The 20532-nt window shown below is 42.0% G+C and overlaps 1 protein-coding gene across 2 annotated transcripts in view; it reads right to left on the bottom strand.

The window, feature by feature from the left end:
* Positions 1–7236: 7236 nt before the first annotated feature.
* INKA2 (inka box actin regulator 2) overlaps positions 7237–20532 on the bottom strand; it is a 44682-nt gene continuing 31386 nt past the window's right edge. Inside the window, exons 1-2 of one of the 2 annotated variants that reach the window (XM_072997194.2) lie at positions 11062–11147; positions 7237–9303 (exon numbers count right to left, since the gene is read on the bottom strand). In XM_072997194.2, coding sequence (XP_072853295.2) covers positions 8257–9297 — 1041 coding nt within the window. In that variant the 5' untranslated portion in view covers positions 9298–9303; positions 11062–11147 and the 3' untranslated portion in view covers positions 7237–8256. Of the gene's footprint in view, positions 9304–11061; positions 11148–20532 lie in introns of those variants that run through there. The other variant, XM_020780624.3, reaches the window with a different exon arrangement.

Below are 20532 nucleotides of genomic sequence, written 5' to 3'. Positions count from 1 at the left end.
CCAGGGACTGGTTGAACAGCCAAAGAGGAGGAAGAGTGATCCAACTGGTGAATGGGTCACTAGCTGGGGAGGTGGGGGAAGGGCATGTATGGCACCTGTGGTGCCTTGCATACGAACCAGCATGAAACTCTGAACTGAGGTTTTGTGCCCATCTCAAATAGTCACTTTTGGGTGATGTGAAGAAGCCACATAGTTGGTGTTGAGAGTCCCTGTTGTCTTGTAGGTGCTGCTGAGTACGGCCATTAAAATTCCAGTATAAGTCGAATCAAGATTGTATAACTCTCATAGTGCACCTTATATGATGGTGCGTAAAGAGTGGTTTCCAGTCTGTGAACGCCTTCAAATGTGCCAACCCCCACCAGGTGGGGCTATATGGCATCCGTTGAGAATGGCCGGGCTAGATGGATTGAAGTTATTTAATTTCCCTGGTGTTGTTTTTCTATGAAAAGACCTTTTGGGTATAGATTCTAGTCAGGAGCCTGACTTGGTGGCAGATGATGGGACCTGCAGGCCGCCACTTCCTAGGCTTCCCCAATAAGAAGCCTAGAGACAGAGTATTAGCCAGTGTTTTGGCTTTCTACGATTGGCCTCTGCCCTACACAGTGCTAAACAATGTATGTTGTTGGGGGCATAAAGGAAATCAGTCGGACATCTACAAATTGAGAGCTCATGTGTATTACCCATACACAATGCTAACTTTAAAACACAACTCTGCTATCTGTTTTGGAAGAGCTAAATTTGTCTTATCCCCTCCTACACAACCACAAATCTTCCTATAGATATAGGGGAATGACACTCCAAGTTGTGGGTACGCACAATTCCAGACAGCAACACTGACCCAGAATTGTAACACCTTCAATTTTATTCCAGTCACCTGAAGTAGGCTGGCCTTTGATCTATCTGTGTGCACTTCATCCTTGCCTGTAAAAATCACAGGAATCAAAATGGAGCTATTGGCAGAACATCCCAGTTTGGGAGGTTTATCGTATTTTTCTGCTTCTCCCCACTCCAACCAAATCTGTAATTCTATTACTGTACATGAGTGGGTTATCATCCACCATTAATATCAAAGGAATGCTCAAGTTCTTTTGATCAGACTCCCACAACAGCAAATCTCAGAAATTCTAATAAATCCAAAGGCTTGGCTTCCATTTATTATTCTTCACTTAAACTGTCTGCGTGCATGTGCAAAATAAACGGCTGTGGTGGGGGAAGAACGTGCTGTAATTAGTGGGGTGGGGTGAAAAGTAATGGTGCTATTGTGCTGTATGCTTTGCATTTACAAATTCTATCCAAGATCCAGGAATCTGATGCTGCCTCATTAAATACTTCTGTCAGGCTAATTAGGCACGTTCCATCCCCAACAATGGCAAATCATTTTTAATGGAAATATCAGGCAAAGGAAAAACCCTTTTTTTATTATTGCAGGGAAAGTCATGATGGGATTGAGGCGGCAATTAACAAAGCCCCCAAATTATTAAATAGGGACATCTTGCCTGAACCGATTAAGACTGGATGGACCTCATGGCCAGGGTTGTGGCTCGTCGGGTACACATATTCATTTGTCTCTCAGTCTGCACAACAGGGTCAATGCTGACTTTCTCCTGGTGGCGGCATTGCCAACTGTCTCACACAACATTCTGCCAAAATGAGACCTGCTGTGACTCACAAATCATGGCTTCTGTATAAGTTCCATCATTTTTCACCCGTGCTTTAGCTTTCTTATGACCTGAATTATTAGATTGTGTCTAAAGATATGATTCATGATAGTTTCAGAGCCAATGGCAAAAGTCCATTGTTTAGCATAGTAATTTACTGTAGAGTAGACCCATTGAATCAATGAGTATTTGGTGCGTCAACTTCTCCCATAAGTTCCTTTGATTCAAATGGGCCTATTCTTAATTGCAACTTACTATACCAAAGTAAGTTGCAGACAGAGTAGGTCCATTTGAATCAATCAAATTTAGCAGTTGACTAATCAAATCCACAGGGATTCAGTGAGCCTACTCTACCATGATAAAACTAAATTGTTGTGCCCAGAAAAAGCTGGTATTTTGTGGATTCTACTACTTAACACTGTTCCAAATCCTGCAGAGCATCAGCCTTCATTTCTTTGACTCAAAGCATACTCTCTTTCCACTTTTTTAAAACCTGAACCTAGAATATAGTGCCAACTGTTAAAATTTCAAAAGCTACTCTTTTCCTTCCTCCAAGCAGGTTCAATATAAAGCACAAAACAGTTTCTGTAACTTTGTCATGCAAAAGAGCAAATTCCAGTCAGTGTAGATTTGCTTTCTTCCTTGATTTTAGAAGGTTTTTATTTATTTAAAGAAGAGATTTTTTTAAAATGAAGATAGCATGTTTTGACACTGACATCCAACAGAGTCTATGAGGTGCTACAGGTCACAGCTATTCAGAGCTGTTCAATACCCCTAAAATATTCCTCCACATGCAGCCATGGGAAGATGATCCACTTATATGTAGGTACTGTACAGGATTTATCATCCTCATGTAACAAGCTGCAGCTGCCAAGATTCTCTGACATAACTCTTTAAAAACAGCTTTTGTCCCTTTGTGTGTTGGCTCTTCCTCTTTTATTGTTAGTTTCTTTGTTTGTTTGTTTCCTTGTTGGAAGCAAAATCAAAGAAGCCAGGAAAAAAAGTGATTAAGTCACTATCTTGACCCACTTCTGAGCTGGAAATCTTCTGCTTCAACATCAATGCAATGCTGATCAATGTAACATTGACTAATTCAGACACTTAAAAATCAGTGGAATTGGAACTTTAGCTAATCTTAGGAGTTCCTTAAGATTAAATTAAATGACACAATTAATATGATTAGCAACATTTAAGAAATGATTCTTCTTTAAGTAGTGAAAGATGTATATTTGCTACATGTTTCTCTTCTCCAGCAAGCTTTGTTTTTTGATTGGTCACTGCAAGGTAAACATAGGCTTAATTTGCAAACCTGATAGCTGAGGCATTTATCTCTGAGGCTGCATGGGGGACAAGATGGGCTTGTTGCAGAGAATGTACAAGTTCTTTAACATATAGTTTGACATTAAGCTGAAGGTGACTGTATTTTTTAATGCAGGAGAAGGCCATTTCCCTTCATAAAGCTAGAAATTCCCTCAACTTCAACTGACTGTGTATCCCCTTCTCCTTTGAACACTTGTGCTTGTTTCTTGTGTTCTTGTGTTGCCAGTTGTTTCCTGAGAATGGTTAGTCAGCAGTGAGTCAAAGATTGTGTTCTAGTCCATAGATTCTTAACCTGTGGTCTGCAGATCCCCAGGGGGCTGCAATATTCTCACATGGGATCTATGAAGGCTTGAAGAAATGTTATGATCTTTTGCAGTTAGAAAGAAAAAAAAAGGAAAGGAAATTTAGAACAAAATCTTCATTTCCTTTGCTTATTTGTGTAAAACTTGGCTTTTCTAACCTACTGCCTCCATTAAAAACAAAGAAAAGTACAAATCGATTATGAAAATAACTGATATTTCTGGACACTGTGAGAACATGCAAGTGAATGAAACTGAGTGGCTGAGAGACAGCACGTGACATTTCTTGCTACTGTACAGCCAAAAGCCGTGGGGAGAGTCGGAGTCAGTCAGTGTCAGTTTGGATGGACTTCCTGATCTTGTTTCTTCCTAGATTTCTGTTAATAAACCACTTGATTATTGTCAGATCAAGTGACATCCTGATATTATCACAGTAAATTTCATAACAATACATTTTGGCTGAGTTTCAGAATGGATCACTGGCTGAATCTGAAATGTAAAGAACTGATGCTGTTGATGAGGGTGCATCCTGTTCAAAGCAAAATGAAGCTCCTTCCAGTCATCTTAAAAAGGGTCACTTTTATAGCAAGGAATATCTTTCAATGAGACCCTTCATCAGAAACTTTAAATAAATATTTGATGCTCTATAGGGCTTAATATCTTGAGTAAAGTCTTTATGGTCCATCAAAAGATATTTAAAGGGGATCCCTGGTAAAGAAAAGGCTAAACACCACTGTTCTGGTGTGTTTCTGATGTCAATGGTGCAAGGCTTTGGGAAGATACTTCTAAGGACAAATTCTGACTGTGGGACATAATAAAAGCAACATAAAAGGATCAGAGAAATCACTAGGTCCTAGCAGATTACAGGCAGACCACCAACACACTTCAGAAAATCCTAAACAGAATTTCTCACCCAGCCAACAGGTGTGGGAGTGCTTCAGTTTGTACAGTACCAAGTTTTGTGAAGTCTTAATGGAGACATGCAGGAGGCCGTGAACTTCTCTTCCCCTTAGAAGCTTTTAATGTGTTCCCATAACCAAGGGAAATGCCATCCATTTGGATATCCTATGGGCCTCTGAACTGTAATATGTTGCAGGATAGAATTCCCATTTGCAATCCTTTATCTAATATTCCAAACACCTCACCCACCCCCACTGCTTCCCAAGATCATATAAAAGGGACAGTGTTCTGATGCCTTTTGCACAGCTGTCAGGGGGAAGGCAGGCGGGCCCAAAGGTCTTTTTCTCAAGAGAAGTTCCAGTTGGCTTCCTTGTCAGACAGCAGGGAAACAGCCCTGTTGACAGCTGTTGTATTGGGGGCTTAACCTATTTGCAAGAAGCCATGTGTCATGGCAAAATCAGTTCGCATTGCCTTATTTATAAATCCTGGTGGGTTTCTTTCGGCTGCATGTAAGCAGGCCCGGCTGGGTAATGGAGTTTATAAAAAAGGACGAAAAGCCTGTATGTGGCAAGGGAATAGTCTCATAATGCATTTTACGTACCACTGTACATGTAATGTACAGATATACTTACCATGTATACTACTGTACAGTTGCATTACCCTTTGTCATAAGGTCATCCTTCTTCATGTCTCTCAAAATCCATGAATTTGTATGGGGATATATGTCCTTTGATGTTTCCTGCATATTCTTTTAAGGAGTGCACAACCTTTTTTCTATGAGGCTGCATGTGAAGTTTTCATAGAGATTTAGTACTGCACACACATGGGTACCCATATGTCTTTGCAGATACATGTATACATTTGTATAATGCACAAACATATAAACATACATGCATGCACACAGAATACCCACTATGACTGAAATCAGTGGGGGCTTGAAATCAGTGATTTGGGGGATTTCAGATACTGTACACAACAAGAAGAGGTTCCTAAGACATTCCTCAAGCCCCTGTATCCTTTGATAATTTGGGGTGAATATTTACGCCCCAAGGTCATAACTACAGTATCTTCTGGCTATGTTAAGCTTGAGCCTGAGCTCTTTACATTCAAGGAGGAGCATTCAGAAGCCAGACCCTGACAGCCATTGCTAGAGAACAGCTATGTCCCCTTGCAGCAGACACTTAGAGGGAAAGTGGACAACTAGCAGATGGGGTTGGGATCACTGGTGGCAGGACTAGCATTAGCAGGACCTGCAGGGACCAGACATTGTGGAGTTAATCAGTGAAAGCAGAGCAGAGGGAACAAATAAAGGAACTTCCATGAGATCTATATGCTCAACCTGAGTTAATGACTATCCATGCTATCTTTCCATGAACCCATGAACTAGCCTAACATCTTTGTATAAACTACTTGCACCCAGTAAGAGGACTCTAAGCGTGCAGCTTCTATTTGGCCTGAAATCACAGTTAACAGGTAGGTGAGGAGGATGGGGTGGGATCACATACTGTTTCAAAAGATGTAATTGCCTTAGATGGGAAATGAGAGAGAACAAAAAAGGGCTTCCAGTTTCTGGAACAAAGAGAAAGTGCACACTTTCCTATGCCCATAGTAGATCCTTTACCAGCTTCTAATTCCTTGTAAGGGCAAAAAAACAGTGCTTGCCTCGTGTCTATGTATAATTCATTTGCAGTGTGTGTGGAGAAATTCAGATATAGTCTCTGGATGGCTCCTTCAACTCTCCTGTTTATTTTAAGGAACTGAAATAGGAATATCATTGCATTACACAGAGCCAAAATGGGTATTTCTACCTTTCTGCTTCTCCTGCTGCTTATCAAAGCTGAAAACAGTGTAGCAAGTCAGTCCTGCACTGTTAAAGAAAAACGAGGTATAAAAGAACTTAAAATGTAGGCACATGTTTTGGTGCACAATCTGAAGATGTGTGAGTTGAATGAACTATTGTTGCAGAATTAGTCACTGAAAAGTCTGGTGTACCCACTCTCACGTAGCATTCCTGGGTATATTACTTTACTCAGGGGAAAGCAAAGATCTGTGTTCTTTTTTAGTCCATTTTGTTCTGGCAGCAGAGATTGAATGCATATACACAGCTCTCCCTTCCCTGAATTATGCCAGTGTAAGTAGCAAAACCACACATGCTTTTCTTTTGCCAATTCAGAATTGCTCCTCCTACTGCACTGAAAGGGGAGGGGTGGCTCCAAACACATAAGAGGTCCCATATGCCACACAGACCTCATAGCATGAAGGGTAACACAGCTCCTCCAGTATTAATTCTTTACCCAAATATAAATCTATTACTGATCAGTGTCAATATCTGGGAATATTTCCACAAAACCAAGCCTCATGAGTGTCTTCTTAAATAGTAAGACCTCATGAGCGGCTTCTTATGGCCAGAGCCCTGAAAGAGCTCTGCCTGGTCTCTAACCTGCTAAGACTTAAGACACTGTCTCTTGGAACATCTCCAAAGTGTAGGCTGCTCCTGACATGTGCTGTGGCATCTGGATACCATACCATACCATCACCACACTCCTCAAATTTCAAAAGCTTCAGGTTATCACTGCATTAGCACGGGTTAACAGTTCTTCTGTTTCCCTCTTCAGTGAGTACTGCAGGAGTGTGACAAAGTTGCTGATGTTGTTCTTACAAGTACAACTCACAGAACCCTCCAGCCACCTTGCTAGGATGTTTCAGGGATTCTGGAAATCATAATCCAGAAAAGCAATTTGTTGTGACAGATGTCATCAGGTTTGAAAATACGCTGTGGGAAGTTAAAGAAACTTGAACTGCTGCATCAAATTTAAAAATGAGCTCTATTCTTTGTGAAGTTATTCACATAAATGCAAAAAAATGTGTATTGTGTCCCCATGCACGTTGTGTGTGTGTGTGTGTGTGTGTGTGTGTGTGAGAGAGAGAGAGAGAGAGAGAGAGACAGACAGACAGACAGACAGACAGACAGACAGCAGGCACAACTACTCTGCCAATGTTGCATTTTGAGAGCATTCCACAAGTTTCTCACAATGTACAAATAGTACCATGGAACCATATGCAGAGAGAGGAACATCGCTTTATTAACAAACTCTTGGGAGAGCTGACTGTGGGAAAACTAATTCTCACAGGACTAGATTCATAGACATTAAGAAATGCAAAAGGAAACCACAAAACCAGGAAAAGATCTATTGCAACATGGGGACATCCGTGTGGCATCAAGAGTTTAAGGCTTTGAGGGCAAAATGAAGAGGTGAAAAATGTCAGCTAATCTTAACAGCTGCGATTGGATGGCTAGTTACTACCTCACACTGTTTATACACATTCTAGTATAGTTAAGATCATGAGGGGTGAACTGGAAATAACACTTTACAAAAAGAAACACAGTCAAAATGCAATGTGATGATCAGCTGTACCAACTTCACTCAGTCATTGTTCAAGTCACACAGTCTGTCTATTCTTACAGATTCATGCCTCACTCTTAATTACTAAGTGCTTCATTTGTCTGGTGTGTAAACCAGGATTTAGTGCACACAAGCAAAAGCAGAGTTAAAATAATAATAACAAACACACACACACGCACACACACACACAGAGACCTAACATTCTGTTTCTACCTGAACTGAGCAGAGATGAGGAAAAGTTTAAAGAGGTCCCTCTTTTTTTTTTCTTGGAATACAACTCCTGACTGTGCAGTGATATTCTGGGGGCTGCAGTGCAGGAAGGAAGGAAAAATAATTTTCCCCATCTCTCAATTACAGTATAGATAAACTGAATATGTTTGGCAGTCTTGAAGACAGAGGTTAACTCAAGCTCCCAAACTGCGAAGGACAAGCAGTAGTTTTGGAAAACCTTTGCATATACTTGGACTCCATTTATCAAATATGTGTGGTTACACAAAATGTCTTTGTGGAAATGATTCGTTTTTTCCACACAAATGTTTCATGAAGATGCATCTTCTTCTCATTTTCCTTACCCCACTCTATGTATGACAGATTTATCTCTTTCACCACTCTCACTAGTTTCCCTCTCATATGGGACAGAAGAATTTTGGCAAATGAAGCAATGAGTCTTCCACTTCAGACCCACACAGCTGTGTTAAAATCAAACCCTGGCTGTGTATGCTCTATTGTGCTGTGGATCTTCTTAGCAGAGTGTTTGGCTTTGGCCTTGCTTGTTTCCTTCTTTTGGCACCTTTCTGCTTTGTCATGAGAGTTTGGTATATTCCCATGGACTGGGAAGTAAAAGGTCCCCTTCTGTTTGTTTACTTTTTTGGGCCTCTTTAAGATTTCGGCCTCTGGATTTTCTGCTGGCAGCCAGCAAGGCTTCTCCTTGAGCAACCTGTCTCGGTCTGGCCGGACGCTCCTTAAGAACTTCTTGAAGATGTTGGCTGTGAGGGAAAACTTTCTGTAAAACTCCTGGGATTTGCTGCTTGGCAGGGATGCCTCATTCTGCTCTCCCTTTTTGTCAATCTCAGGCAAATCCAACCAGTTGCCCACTAAATCAGCAAAGATGTTGTCGCCCAAGACAAGAGGCTGTCGATTCCTGCTTTGAGACATTAGTGAGGAAGTCCAGTCATTGGTCTCATCGGAGAAACTGCACTCCCTGCAATCTGATTTGCTCTCAGACAAGCTGCTTGTGTCTTGGGAAAACCAGCTCCTAGACATGAGCTCGCTGGATGACATAAATGTCCTTGGGGAATGGTACTCTGCTGTGCTCACAGTTGATGAAGGTCCACTGGCATGGTAGTACTCTTCACTACCAACACTGTTAAGGGATGATGCTGTGTGCCCATGGCTACTGTCCGGTAAGGTAATGTGGTAAAGGGGGCTGGGAGACTGTGACACCTGAGTAGAACACAAAAAGCCTGAAGAACTGCAGTCGTCCAAATAACCATTTCCCATCAGTTTCTCACTCTGCCTGCTGGCTTCACGCCTTCTCCTTGGCACCTCCTTGTTGTTTTGACAATACTGATGGCGGCCAAGTCCTGAAACCTGGTTCGGGTTGCTTGAAATCTCCAGCTGTTCCAAAGCTGTCTGGACCTGGAGAAGTTTCAGCTCTTGCAGAGCGCCCATCATGCAGTTCATCTGTTCGTGCAGACCGTCGCCAACCTCTTTCATGGATACCTGTTGGGAAAGGGAAAGGAGAAGCTTGTGTCAGTTCAGAAAAAAGTCAAAGGATAAAACTAGGATAAGCCAATACAATCAAAAGAGAAATTAAGTGTATTGTAGTTGCTTTCACTTTTGTGACTTATACAGACCTAAACATTATGCACTATACTTTTTCAGTTTTTGTACAGGACATACAGTTATAAAGGTTTTGTATGTTTCTGATCAGATATTGTTCTTATTTGCTCCTAAGAGACAGGCTAATATTAGAAGGCATGTCTGAAATGAGTTATTTGCTGCATTTCTCACTGCAGGAGCTTATTTCAGTTTATCACTCCTTGAATTAATTCCACTTTTCCCCATCAGTACAATGAACCACATCTTTGTACTATGAATAAACACCCATGAGATCTGTTTTATACAGTAAATAGACAGAAACAATCTTCAAGTTTCGTTAAAAAAAAAAACAACAGATGCAGTGGTAAACCTAGCTGTGTCCTGTTACCATTCCAAACTGGTTGGGAGAGGTAATCTTCATGAAGAACTTTCCCTGGACACAGAAAGTCAGCATGTCAGGGAAGGGGAGGTAGGTTAAGATACTGCTTGCTGACAGTTTTCCATTAGCAATTAAAAAAACCCAACCAACCAGGGAGGAGCACTCTACTTCTGAAATGGCACCATCTAGTTACGTGCTTACCATCTTATCTACTATGTATTTGTGAAAACCAGGTTGTACCTTCAGGTTTTAATGCTATGTTTTACACCAAGAAATGACACATGTGCATTGTACATAAAAATAGTGATTATTTACATTCCATTTCATCAATTTAAACAACACACCATCCCCAGGGTTTAGTTCTGGTTCCAGGCTGACCTTTCGTTAGCATGCCTTTTTTTGCTCGTTTACTTACGTGCCATAATAAACAAGCCAGCTATTTTTGCCAGCTTCTAAATTCTCCACTCTGCCCTTTCACCATAAATTTTCCCTTACAGAGGAACCAGATCTCATTCCCCAAAGCAGCATCATACAGGCCATACTTCCTAACAGCTGCCACTACTCACACTGTTCTCAATTGCAAGGCTGATAGAGAAGATTTAACTCTGAGATGTGCTGAGGTTTCGGCTAGGTTCACAAAAGAACAAGGAGATAAAAAATAAAAGAAACCTCCACATTGTTGAGCCTGTCATCGTGTACGTTCAAAAACTCACTTTGGCCTCCTTTTAGGGCTCTCTTATTCTGCAGCTGTCCCTTTAACACCTGTGCGCATGGCTGGCAACCACATCCCTGTGCATTATCTGCCATCATTTCGCTACATTAGCTCAGCCACCTGCCGTTCCCTGTCTCCTTGGGAGCTGAGAATAGCAAACTCTTGTCAGATCAAAAAAGCAATCATCCTGCAGAAAACCTGGGAGGAGGGCAGGAGGGGACAGAATCAGTGCATCCACCTCATTCACAAGCACGCAGCTCTCCTGTAACTAAGGTTAAATACTAGACACAGACAAAATTATTGAGGTAGGACCAAGAGCTCAATCTGTCTGCTAGAAGTATGACTAAATCAGTGCCAGGCTTAAACAAAGGCAGGCTCCATAACTTCTTACAGTACTGCATTCTACAAGTCTCTCTTCTTGGCTGTCAAATCCAAAGAAACTTATATGCTGACCCTCTGCCCAAGCCAAGCCATATTCCTATAATAGAACAGCTCTTGGGTTACCCATTTGCAGAATCTCCTGGGGGCCCATCTGTTTTCTAAGCCTCAGAGAAAACTATCACCTTACCTCTGTCCAGATTTGCTGTAATGCCTCTTGTCCTAACCTTTCCTGCCTTAATGGAATCTCTCCCTTTTATCTGAAACTCTGCAAAGCTGGCTTTGGGAACAGCTTGGGCCCTCATTGGATATTTCCCATCAAATCCCCTCGCAGGCCAAGTGGTGTAATCAAGCAATGATGAGTGACAAAGGGTCCTCCAGTAATGACTGGGGCTGATAGGGAAGTCAGCATATGCTGGATGGCTGTGCTGTTCACTTCATTGATTCAATTAACTCCCTCATTTTCAGGAGTGGGGAGGAGGAGTATCATCACAAAGCAAGCCTCATGTGACAAAGACCTATTAGGAATTATTAATATTTCAGAGGCGCTCATTCCCAGCTTCTCTCTCAAGAGCGCAAGATTATAACAAAGGAACACTAGCACAGAAGTCTAGTTTAAATTGGCCAGATTTGGTACTCTTACTGTTATGACCTTACTTTTTTGGATTGCATCTCCAAGAATCATGGCAGTAGACTGTGGAAACCTTGGAATCATACACCAAAAACAGCATTTCTCCCCCCCACCAGGTATTTTGTTACAGTTAGACCTGTTCAAAATGTATATGTTCCACAAGATATCCTTTGTTGTATTCAACAGAACCATTTTTAAACAATGTTGCTAGAAAACAGGCCTCTTATTAGAGACCTGGGCAACTGCTATTACACAGAGCAAATAATTCTGAGCTAAAAAGACTAATGTTTCGGTTTATTCAGTTGTGCTTCTGAGAACTATGGGAGGAGCGGGATATTAAAAATATGGTTTGTGAAAGAGACTGAATGTGGAGATAAACTCAAAGAGGGCACTGGATTTGAGAACATTTTTTTGCATTCCTGTACACCTTTTCGGGGGCCAGGAAAGGATGGAAAAAATGTTGATAAATAGCACGTTTATTTCAGTGAGAGGAAAGTGTCATCATGTTCCTCAATGATTCCCAACCTTGGGTCCCCAGATGTTTTTGGACTAAAACTTCCAAGAGGCTTCACCATTAGCTGTGCTGGCCAGGATTAGTTTTATTTATTCAGTTTGGTAGTTAGGCATCCTTCAGTCTCGAGACTATGTTAACGTGCTCTGTACGGAGGGCTTGGAACAGCATCTAGTGTGGCTGAGGAGGCCAATTTGAGAGTGACCATCCCTTCCACACTGAAGACAAATCCAATCTGTTCCCTGTCCAGCTCCCTGATTTTGCTGCTTTTGTGACTTCCTCTTTGCCTCAGCCTGCTGGACAAAGGTCTCTTCAAAATGGGAGGGTCCATGATGCAATGCCTACCTCCAGGTTGACAGTTGTGTATGCAAAAGTGGTTGACTACATAGTACAGTGGTGCCTCGCTTAACGAGCGCCTCGCTGAGCGATGAAATCGCTTAACGAGGTGCTCTGGGCCATCGCTGGAGCATTCGTTCAGCGATGGCCCCTATGGGGATTTTTCGCTTTGCGATATTCGCTAAGCGATTCGCTTAGCGAATATTGCATAACGAAGCGGGGGAGAACAGCTGATCGGCAGTGCCAAAATGGCCGCCGGAAGGTCCGCGCTGCATTTTTGCGCCCTGCCCTCGCTTACCGAGGGCGCGAAGATGGTGGCGCTATGTCAGAACCTCGCTTAACGGTGAGTTTTCAAGCCATAGGAACGCATTGAACAAAGTTCAATGCGTTTCTATGGCTTTTTTAATTCCGTTTAGCGATGTTTCGCTATAGCGAAGGTTAATCCGGAACGGATTAACCTCGCTATGCGAGGCACCACTGTACTGTGACATCACTACAGTCCCAACTTCATTCCTGAGTGATTAGGATTAGAGATGGGCACAAACCAGTGGTTCTGCAAGTCAGCATAGTTCATTGCCTGACTGAACAGCTGATCTGTGGTTCAGCACTCTGCCTACTCTAGTGGGCACCCATTCAGCAGCAGCACCCAGAGGAGGCGGGGCAGGCTGTTGCTGCTGAATCGGCACCTGCTGGAGGAGGCTGGGCACCAAACTGCAAATCAGCTGCTCAGCTGGGAAACAAACCGCACCAAACCATTAAACCAGTGGTTCGTGCCCATCTCTTGTAAGGCTCATTCAGTAAAAAAGCTGAGGTAAAAAAGAAAAAATCTCAGTTTACCAACAAACGGGGTTAAAGTACAGACTTGGGATTGAACCCACTGACTGAAATATTTTGGATATTTAGAAATGCTTTGAATGCACTTCCAAACACTTAAATAACACATACATGGGAAATGTTAGTATCACACTGGCTAAGTTTCTATTATCTCTGAATAATCTTCTCCTAAGATTTAAACTATTTTTACTAGGATCTTTATTATTAACATGAAAACTAACAAGCAGATTCTTATTTTTACAGTGGACTCTCGACTTACAGACGGCTCAACTTACAGACTTTTCGAGTTACAGACTTCTCTGGCCGCAAAATTTAGGTTCGACTTGCAGCCGGAGAATCGACCTACAGACCGGGGAAAAACCAAAATGGAACAAAAACAGCCGGTTATGGGATTAATTGGTTTTCAATGCATTATAGGTCAATGGAGACTCGACCTACAGACTTTTCGACCTGCAGCCACCGTTCCAATACGGATTAATTCCATAAGTAGAGGTACATTTTGGATGTTTTAATTGCTATCATTCACCCAAAGTTATCCAAATAAAAGCAACTTTATATGTGTGTTTACAGTACATATTTTGTTGATTTTAGTTATTTATTGTATTTATATAATATGAATACTGTTATTCTTTGTGTGACACAGGATACAATTTAAAAATACATCATCAAACAACAGTCTTGAAGATGCTGGATTCTGGGTGTTGGTTATAAATGTGATTATAAATTTTGTCACATATAATGAAATCAGATCATCTAGTATGTAGAATTACTTCAGAATGCTTAAAATGCAGGCTTTTTAAAAAGGCCTAAGATGCAAAAGATTCCAGCCTTTAGACAAGCTTCTCCACAACTAAGGTGCCACGAGAAGGCCCTCTGTGCTGGAATGCCAAAAACTGGTGACTTTGTTTATAGTGACATACCTGCTTTTGTTAACACTTGCAGATGATATGACAGGAAAAGAATTTAATCCAATTGCAGAAGGGGATCCTTTAAAAGAAGAACTATCAGATTGAAAACTTTGCTGATTGCAAACCAGCCACAATAGGGAAGTGGTGGTGATGATTAAATATATGTTTTTCTTGGTTAGGTAGGGCTAACCTTTCCTATTTTCCCTCCCATTGCTTCCAGTGAAAAGTAAAATAACATGCCAGTTTCAGGGCTGGTACGGTTCTCTTTTTTTCATATAAATTTTTTATTTGCCAACATAAAATTTACAAATATACAAAGGGAGCATCATATATAAAATAAAGAACATACAGTGGTGCCTCGCTTAGTGATGTTAATCGGTGCAGCAAAAATCACCGCTAACCGAAAACATCACTAAGCGATTTTTAAAAGCTCATAGGAATTCACTGAAACTCCTTCAATGCGTTCCTATGGGCAAAAAACTTACCTTTAAGCGAAAATCCTCCATACGGCGGCCATTTTCGCTGACCGGTATGCGAGGAATCCAGCAATGGAGGTGGCTCTAGTGTTTGTTTGTTTGTTTGTGGCTGCTGACCGGAGTGAGGGAAGCTCTGGAGGAGCAGGAGGCGGCGGGCGGGTGGGCAGGAAGGCAAGCACTTCCTGGCCAGGTTTCTGGCCCTCGGCCCATTCTCTTAGGCCAGCCTTTGAGGCTCCCTGGGTTTTGTTTTGTTTTGTTTTTTGCAGCCCCAGCACCTTCGGGGCTTGCTCTGTTTATTTTTGGGTGGTTTTCTGTTTGCAGCCCCAACACTTTCCTATGGGACTTGCAGTGTTTTATGTTTTATTTATTTTTTGGGTATCTTTTTCTTAGGCTGGAATGGATTAATCGGTTTCAATGCATTCCTATGGGAAATGGTGCTTCAACTTACGAACATTTTGAGTTGTGGACATTGTTCCAATATGGATTAAGTTCTTAAGTCAAGGTACCAATGTAGAAAATTTATTATTCTTGTCCTTTTAATCTCTTTGTTAGTCTGTCCATTTCTATGCATTCTAGTATTTTTTTAAAGGATCATGTCATCTTTTGGTGGATCTCCCTCCTTCCAGACCTGTGCCCATACTAATCTAGCTACTGTCAGAATATGTGATATTAGGTAGCAGCTTTGCGTATTTATATTATTTGGTAATAATCCCAACAAGAAAATTTCTGGTTTGAATTCTATATCTTGCTTGGACATTTGCTTAATCCACATATGAATTTTGATCCAATATTTTCTTGCTATGTCACATGTCCACCATGCATAGCAATAAGTACCTTCCTGATTTTTGCATTTCCAATATTTGTTTGACATATTTGCCAAAACTTTTGCAAGTATGGATGGATGGAGATGCCATCTATAGAACATTTTAAACAAATTTTCTTTACAGGAGGTTGCTAATGTTAGCTTGGAATTTTTTTGTCCACATTTGTTGCAATTTTTCTAGTTCTATACTTTATTCAAAATTTCTGGACCATTTTAACATTGTATTCTTAACTCCTTCGCCTTGTGTGTCCCATTGCAATAAAAAATTCTACAATTTTTGAATTTGTTGTTTTTCTGTGGTGAGTAATATTCAATCAAATATAGTATATTCTTTATAGAATCCTTGTTTTTTTTAAAGAATCTTGATTGTAGATTGATCGTAACTGCATTTGGGGCCACCATGAAAAAGTCAGTCCTTGACGCTCTAGTTGAGTTTTTGTTTTTAATAGTCCCTCCTCATTTAGAAGCTCATTATACATCGTTATTTTCCCAAAATGTAACAGGTTTGGGTGAGCAAATGCTTCCATGGTGAGATCCATCTAGGTGTTTTCACATATATTTTAAATTTAATTTTCCCCCAAACTTTTAACAAAGAATTCCTTATTACTGTATATTTCTTTCAAAATATTTGTGGGTTTTAGTTCTTCCATACCATAAAAAGGCATGCCAACCTGCTTGCAAATCGTGTCCCTCTAGGTATAATATTCTCTTTTTTTTTAAGCTTTATCCATTCCTTAATCCAAGTTAAAGCGCTTGCTTGATAATATAGATTCCAATTGGGCAGACCAAATCCTCCCCTTTCTTTTGCATCTTGTAATAATTTATGTTTAATTCCTGGCTTCTTCTTTTACCATATGAATTTTGCAACTAAAGTATTTAATTCTTCAAAGAATTTCTGCTCTAATTTGATTGGTAAATTCTGGAAGAGGAAGATTATTTTTGGAAGAATGTTTATTTTCACCATTGAGATTTTACCTAAAAATGATAGGGGTACGAATATTTTGTCCGAGAGAACAAAGCGGCCAGTAGCAGGCACTGCTGGCCCACCGGCCAGCCAATGGGGAGCCGTGAAAGCGTGACATACCCACCTGTGAGCGTGACACGCCCACTGGTGGGCATGACACACCCCTCCATGAGCATGACACACCCACTCACGAGCACGGGGGTGCCGCCGCCCCCCAGCCGGTCTGCTCACGGAGCCAGCACCCTCCAAACGCGACACCCCCGTGCATGTGGGTGGTGAAGATCCATGTCCGCGGCCCATTTGAAGGAAGCCCACAGACTGGCACTGGGCCGCAGACCGGGGGTTGGGGACCCTTGATCTAAACAAACCACACAGGGAGTGCCCCCAGATCACTTTACACCTAAACCTGTGGAGAAAGTTCTCCTCTTAATGGAGCTTCCAATGGGAAATAAATTAGTTCTGGACCATACCCCATTCCCCACTGCTGATTTATTTAATTGGAAACAAGATCTTCCACCATATGGGAGAGGCCCTTCAGAAGTACCTGGACTTGATCCAACGGAGCATTACTACTCACCGCTCTTCTGAGCAGCCTCCTAAGTGAAGATGAGAAATGCCAGGCTCTTGTTAAGAACTACGTCTGGTATACTACTCATAAGGTTCAACAAATAGCCGATGGCAATGGAACAGTTGATTGGCTTGAAGCAGCAGCCCTCACAACCCGATTTATTGATCCCAATCCTAATATGTTTGCTGGGGCCCACCTGCTGAAAGCAGCAAAAAATGCTGTAATTCATGGCCTCAAACTAAGAGTGCCAAAGGCTGTGAAACATTCACAGAGTGTACGAGATTGTTAAAAAAACCCACGGAATCCACAAATGAATTCCTGACAAGGCTCAAGGATGGTTTTTGCCATCACCTCACCTTGATCCGGATTTGGAATCAACAGCCAGCTGTGCTACAGGTGCAACTCCAAAAGCACCCAGCTATGTTTGACTGCAGCCACTGAACTGCCCATGTCCTGCATCTGGTCTAGTCAGACAGCTATGCATCAGCTGTAGCACAGCTACACAAAAACACATTGCACATGTCTCTCTGCTGTCTGTCTACTGGTTGTCTAAGATACAAGGGTGCATCTGAGGAGAGATACCTGCTCAACAAAATGCTATGTACAACAACTCTGAATCAAGTTTCTTTATTGGACAAGGTAGCTCAGGGTCATGCTCCTAGGGATGGATATTGCAGGAAAAAGGGAGGGACACAAACCCTATTTTCATTTATAATGATGGGAAGGGTGGGAAGGTATGCATGGTTTGCCAATCATGAGCTGTGTGAATGGGATGACTCATGAGGCTGAGGGGTCTGGGAAGACACTGGCATGGATACAAGCTGGTGCCCTAATCATCAGTCGGGAGGTAGGGGTTTCATGGCAGCTGCAGAAAGGACTTGCATTCGGGAGAAATAGCACACTGTACCTTTAACAGGCATCTCCCTCTTAATTGTGAGAGTCTGATTCAGCCAGCCTAAGGCCAACCTGGCTAGTTAGGATTGTGCCCTAAGTCAGGACAGGAAAAAGAAAAAAAAAAGATTTATTTTAGTGCTAATATTTTCTGAATTTGGACCAGGGTTCTGTGACATAAATAGTTCTTTGAATGGCAGTTAGTTCTCCAACATCTTCTAATATCCCATTCTTGACTCTTGACCTAAAAAGGAGTGGATAAATAGCTCCATGTCATTAACTAAGATAGTTAATGGATGTTCATTTGGAGATACTGCTTATCATTTATGAGCTTATAAGAAAAACAAAAACAAAACAGCCCGACAGCAGCAGTATTTATGATCCATGGGACAAGACTTTTATTTCACTCTTGCAAGCAGCCTGGTTGGGCTTAAGAGTTTGAGAGACATTTAAATAACTATTGACATACTGCTGAGGTCATAATGCAAGAAGGTGTCACATGACCTCTGAGGTCACATGATTGCTGGAGCAACAGTGCCTAAGTTCCTGACAGTTGGTCTTTGCCCACGCCAGGGCCTGACGTGCTCTGGTCAATGGGGTCACGAAGAGTCAGACATGACTTAGCGACTAAACAACAAAATAGCTTGTTGGCAGAAGAGGTAAATAAATATTTGGGAGGAACACAAGGTCCTATCCAAACCTGCTCTCTCCCATATATACTTCACACATTTCGTCTCCATCTCACTCCTTATCCAAATCTTCACAGACCCCCACTCAGTCCCTACATCTGAATTCATCCACTATCACACTGACCTGCCCTCCCCACACCTCCCTCCCTCCAGCAACCAACAGAACATGTCTCTTCTCCTCCTACCCACAATCCCCCACCATTGCTCTTCATATTCACATACCTAGACATACTATTACTTTTTCAAAAAAACCCATCACCTCTAGACCCACCCAACTCCCCTCTCATACATATACACCACCTTCTTCCCAGCTGTATGGCTCCCCTACAGAAGATCCTCCCCTCCCAATCCCACACCATGACACATGACAACTCCTGAGCCCCACATGGACAAAAAGCATTCCACTATGCACTCCCCTCATCTCTTCCATGCCCCATATGTCCGACAGCCCTAACGAATCCATCACACCATTTCTAACATGTCTCCCACAATCCATCCCTCAATAGAGGGGTTAAGTGTGTTCCTAGTTAACTCCAAAACTTGAGTCCATCTCTGTATTTCTGGAGCTGGTGGACAATGTATACCTCTACCAGTGTGGATTCATACGCTGGCTTGGAATTATTTTTCCCACGTCTTCTGATCTGACATAGGCAGGTAGAGGCACCAATTGGCACCTACAAGGCTGTGCTGGGGCTGGATATTGGTGCAATTATAAGATCCTTCCCCCCCCCAGCCAGCCCTTTTTCCTTTGAGTTAACCTGCCTGCCCTGGGTCCAGTGTGGCTGAGGTGTTCACTTTGGGGACGGATAGGAATTTTGGGTCTGTCTGATTGGCATATAAAAGGTGGGCGGACGTATTTTTGCCTATCCCACACTGTTTACCCATGGGATTCTGAGGGCTATTCTAGGTTTGAGTCATGTTTAAATAGGTCAAACTGTCAAGTAGCGTGGAAGAGAAGGTGAGCTTCAGTGAGCTCCCAAAAAGCACATGGGGTCCTACTGCACCCAGCATCACAGCAGCCAGGATCTAGCGTTTAACTTGCTGGGATGAGGGGTGAATAAGGTATAGTCCCATCCATTGCATGTCTTAGTTCTAGACAATTGGATAGATGGCATATAGGGAGGTTTTTCATCCCAGTCTGTGGCCAGCTGGGTACGAGCTATTCAGGGGACAACTCTGACCAGGGGCTTGGGACTCAACCGCTTAGGATTGGAGAGGGGGTAAGAGATACCCCTAGAGCCTGCCCCAGGGATGATGTCCAGGCCCCTCTGCAGGATGAGAGTGATTGGAGGTTAAAAGCAATAAAGTGTGGCCCTAGTTAACTCCAACACCTGTGTCCATCTCTTTATTTTGGGAGTGGGTGGGCAGAGATTAAATAACAGTGGTGGGGGAAAATACTGAATATTAGTTTCATGAACTTTAAAATATCATGTGAATAAATCTACAGTGTTTTGGAAATTCATAGTATTACTGTATATTCCAAAGTGTCAATAATCAACAAGGGACCACAGTGGAATATTTTAACTACAAAAATTCTCAAATGCTTTCCAGACAGTTTACATGTTTCCTCTACATTTTCTCTTTTGCATTATTTTTCAACAGCTCCACAGTTCATCCCAAAAGCAAAGTTCCATCGCCCACCCCACCAAATGTAGGATATCCCCAAGAAGAACCACAGGCCTGACACTATACTGATTTCCTACTGATTCTGCCTCTTATCACACAAGAGGTGAATTACCAAGACAGGGCTCACATGATCAGCATTGCTGATTTATCAAGAAAACATCAAACTACTGGCATTCCCATTTGGACATAAGAAAAAAAGTTCTCCTCTTTCTCTTGATCCTGAAGGATAGAGATCCAAGGATTGGACTCTTATAAATTTTAAACACAAGTTTCCAAGAGCTGCAGATGGAGATGGTATTTGTAGCAATCTGTGACAGATTGTTACCGCTGATCATACAGGTAAAAGGTAAAATGAATGGAAGAAGCAGTGCAGGAAGAATAATCAATTATTGGTCTGGATACAA

The sequence above is a fragment of the Pogona vitticeps genome, chromosome 4, assembly GCF_051106095.1.
Source record: "Pogona vitticeps strain Pit_001003342236 chromosome 4, PviZW2.1, whole genome shotgun sequence".
Classification (NCBI taxonomy): domain Eukaryota; kingdom Metazoa; phylum Chordata; class Lepidosauria; order Squamata; family Agamidae; genus Pogona; species Pogona vitticeps.
This window is presented reverse-complemented; position numbering and strand designations above follow the sequence as displayed.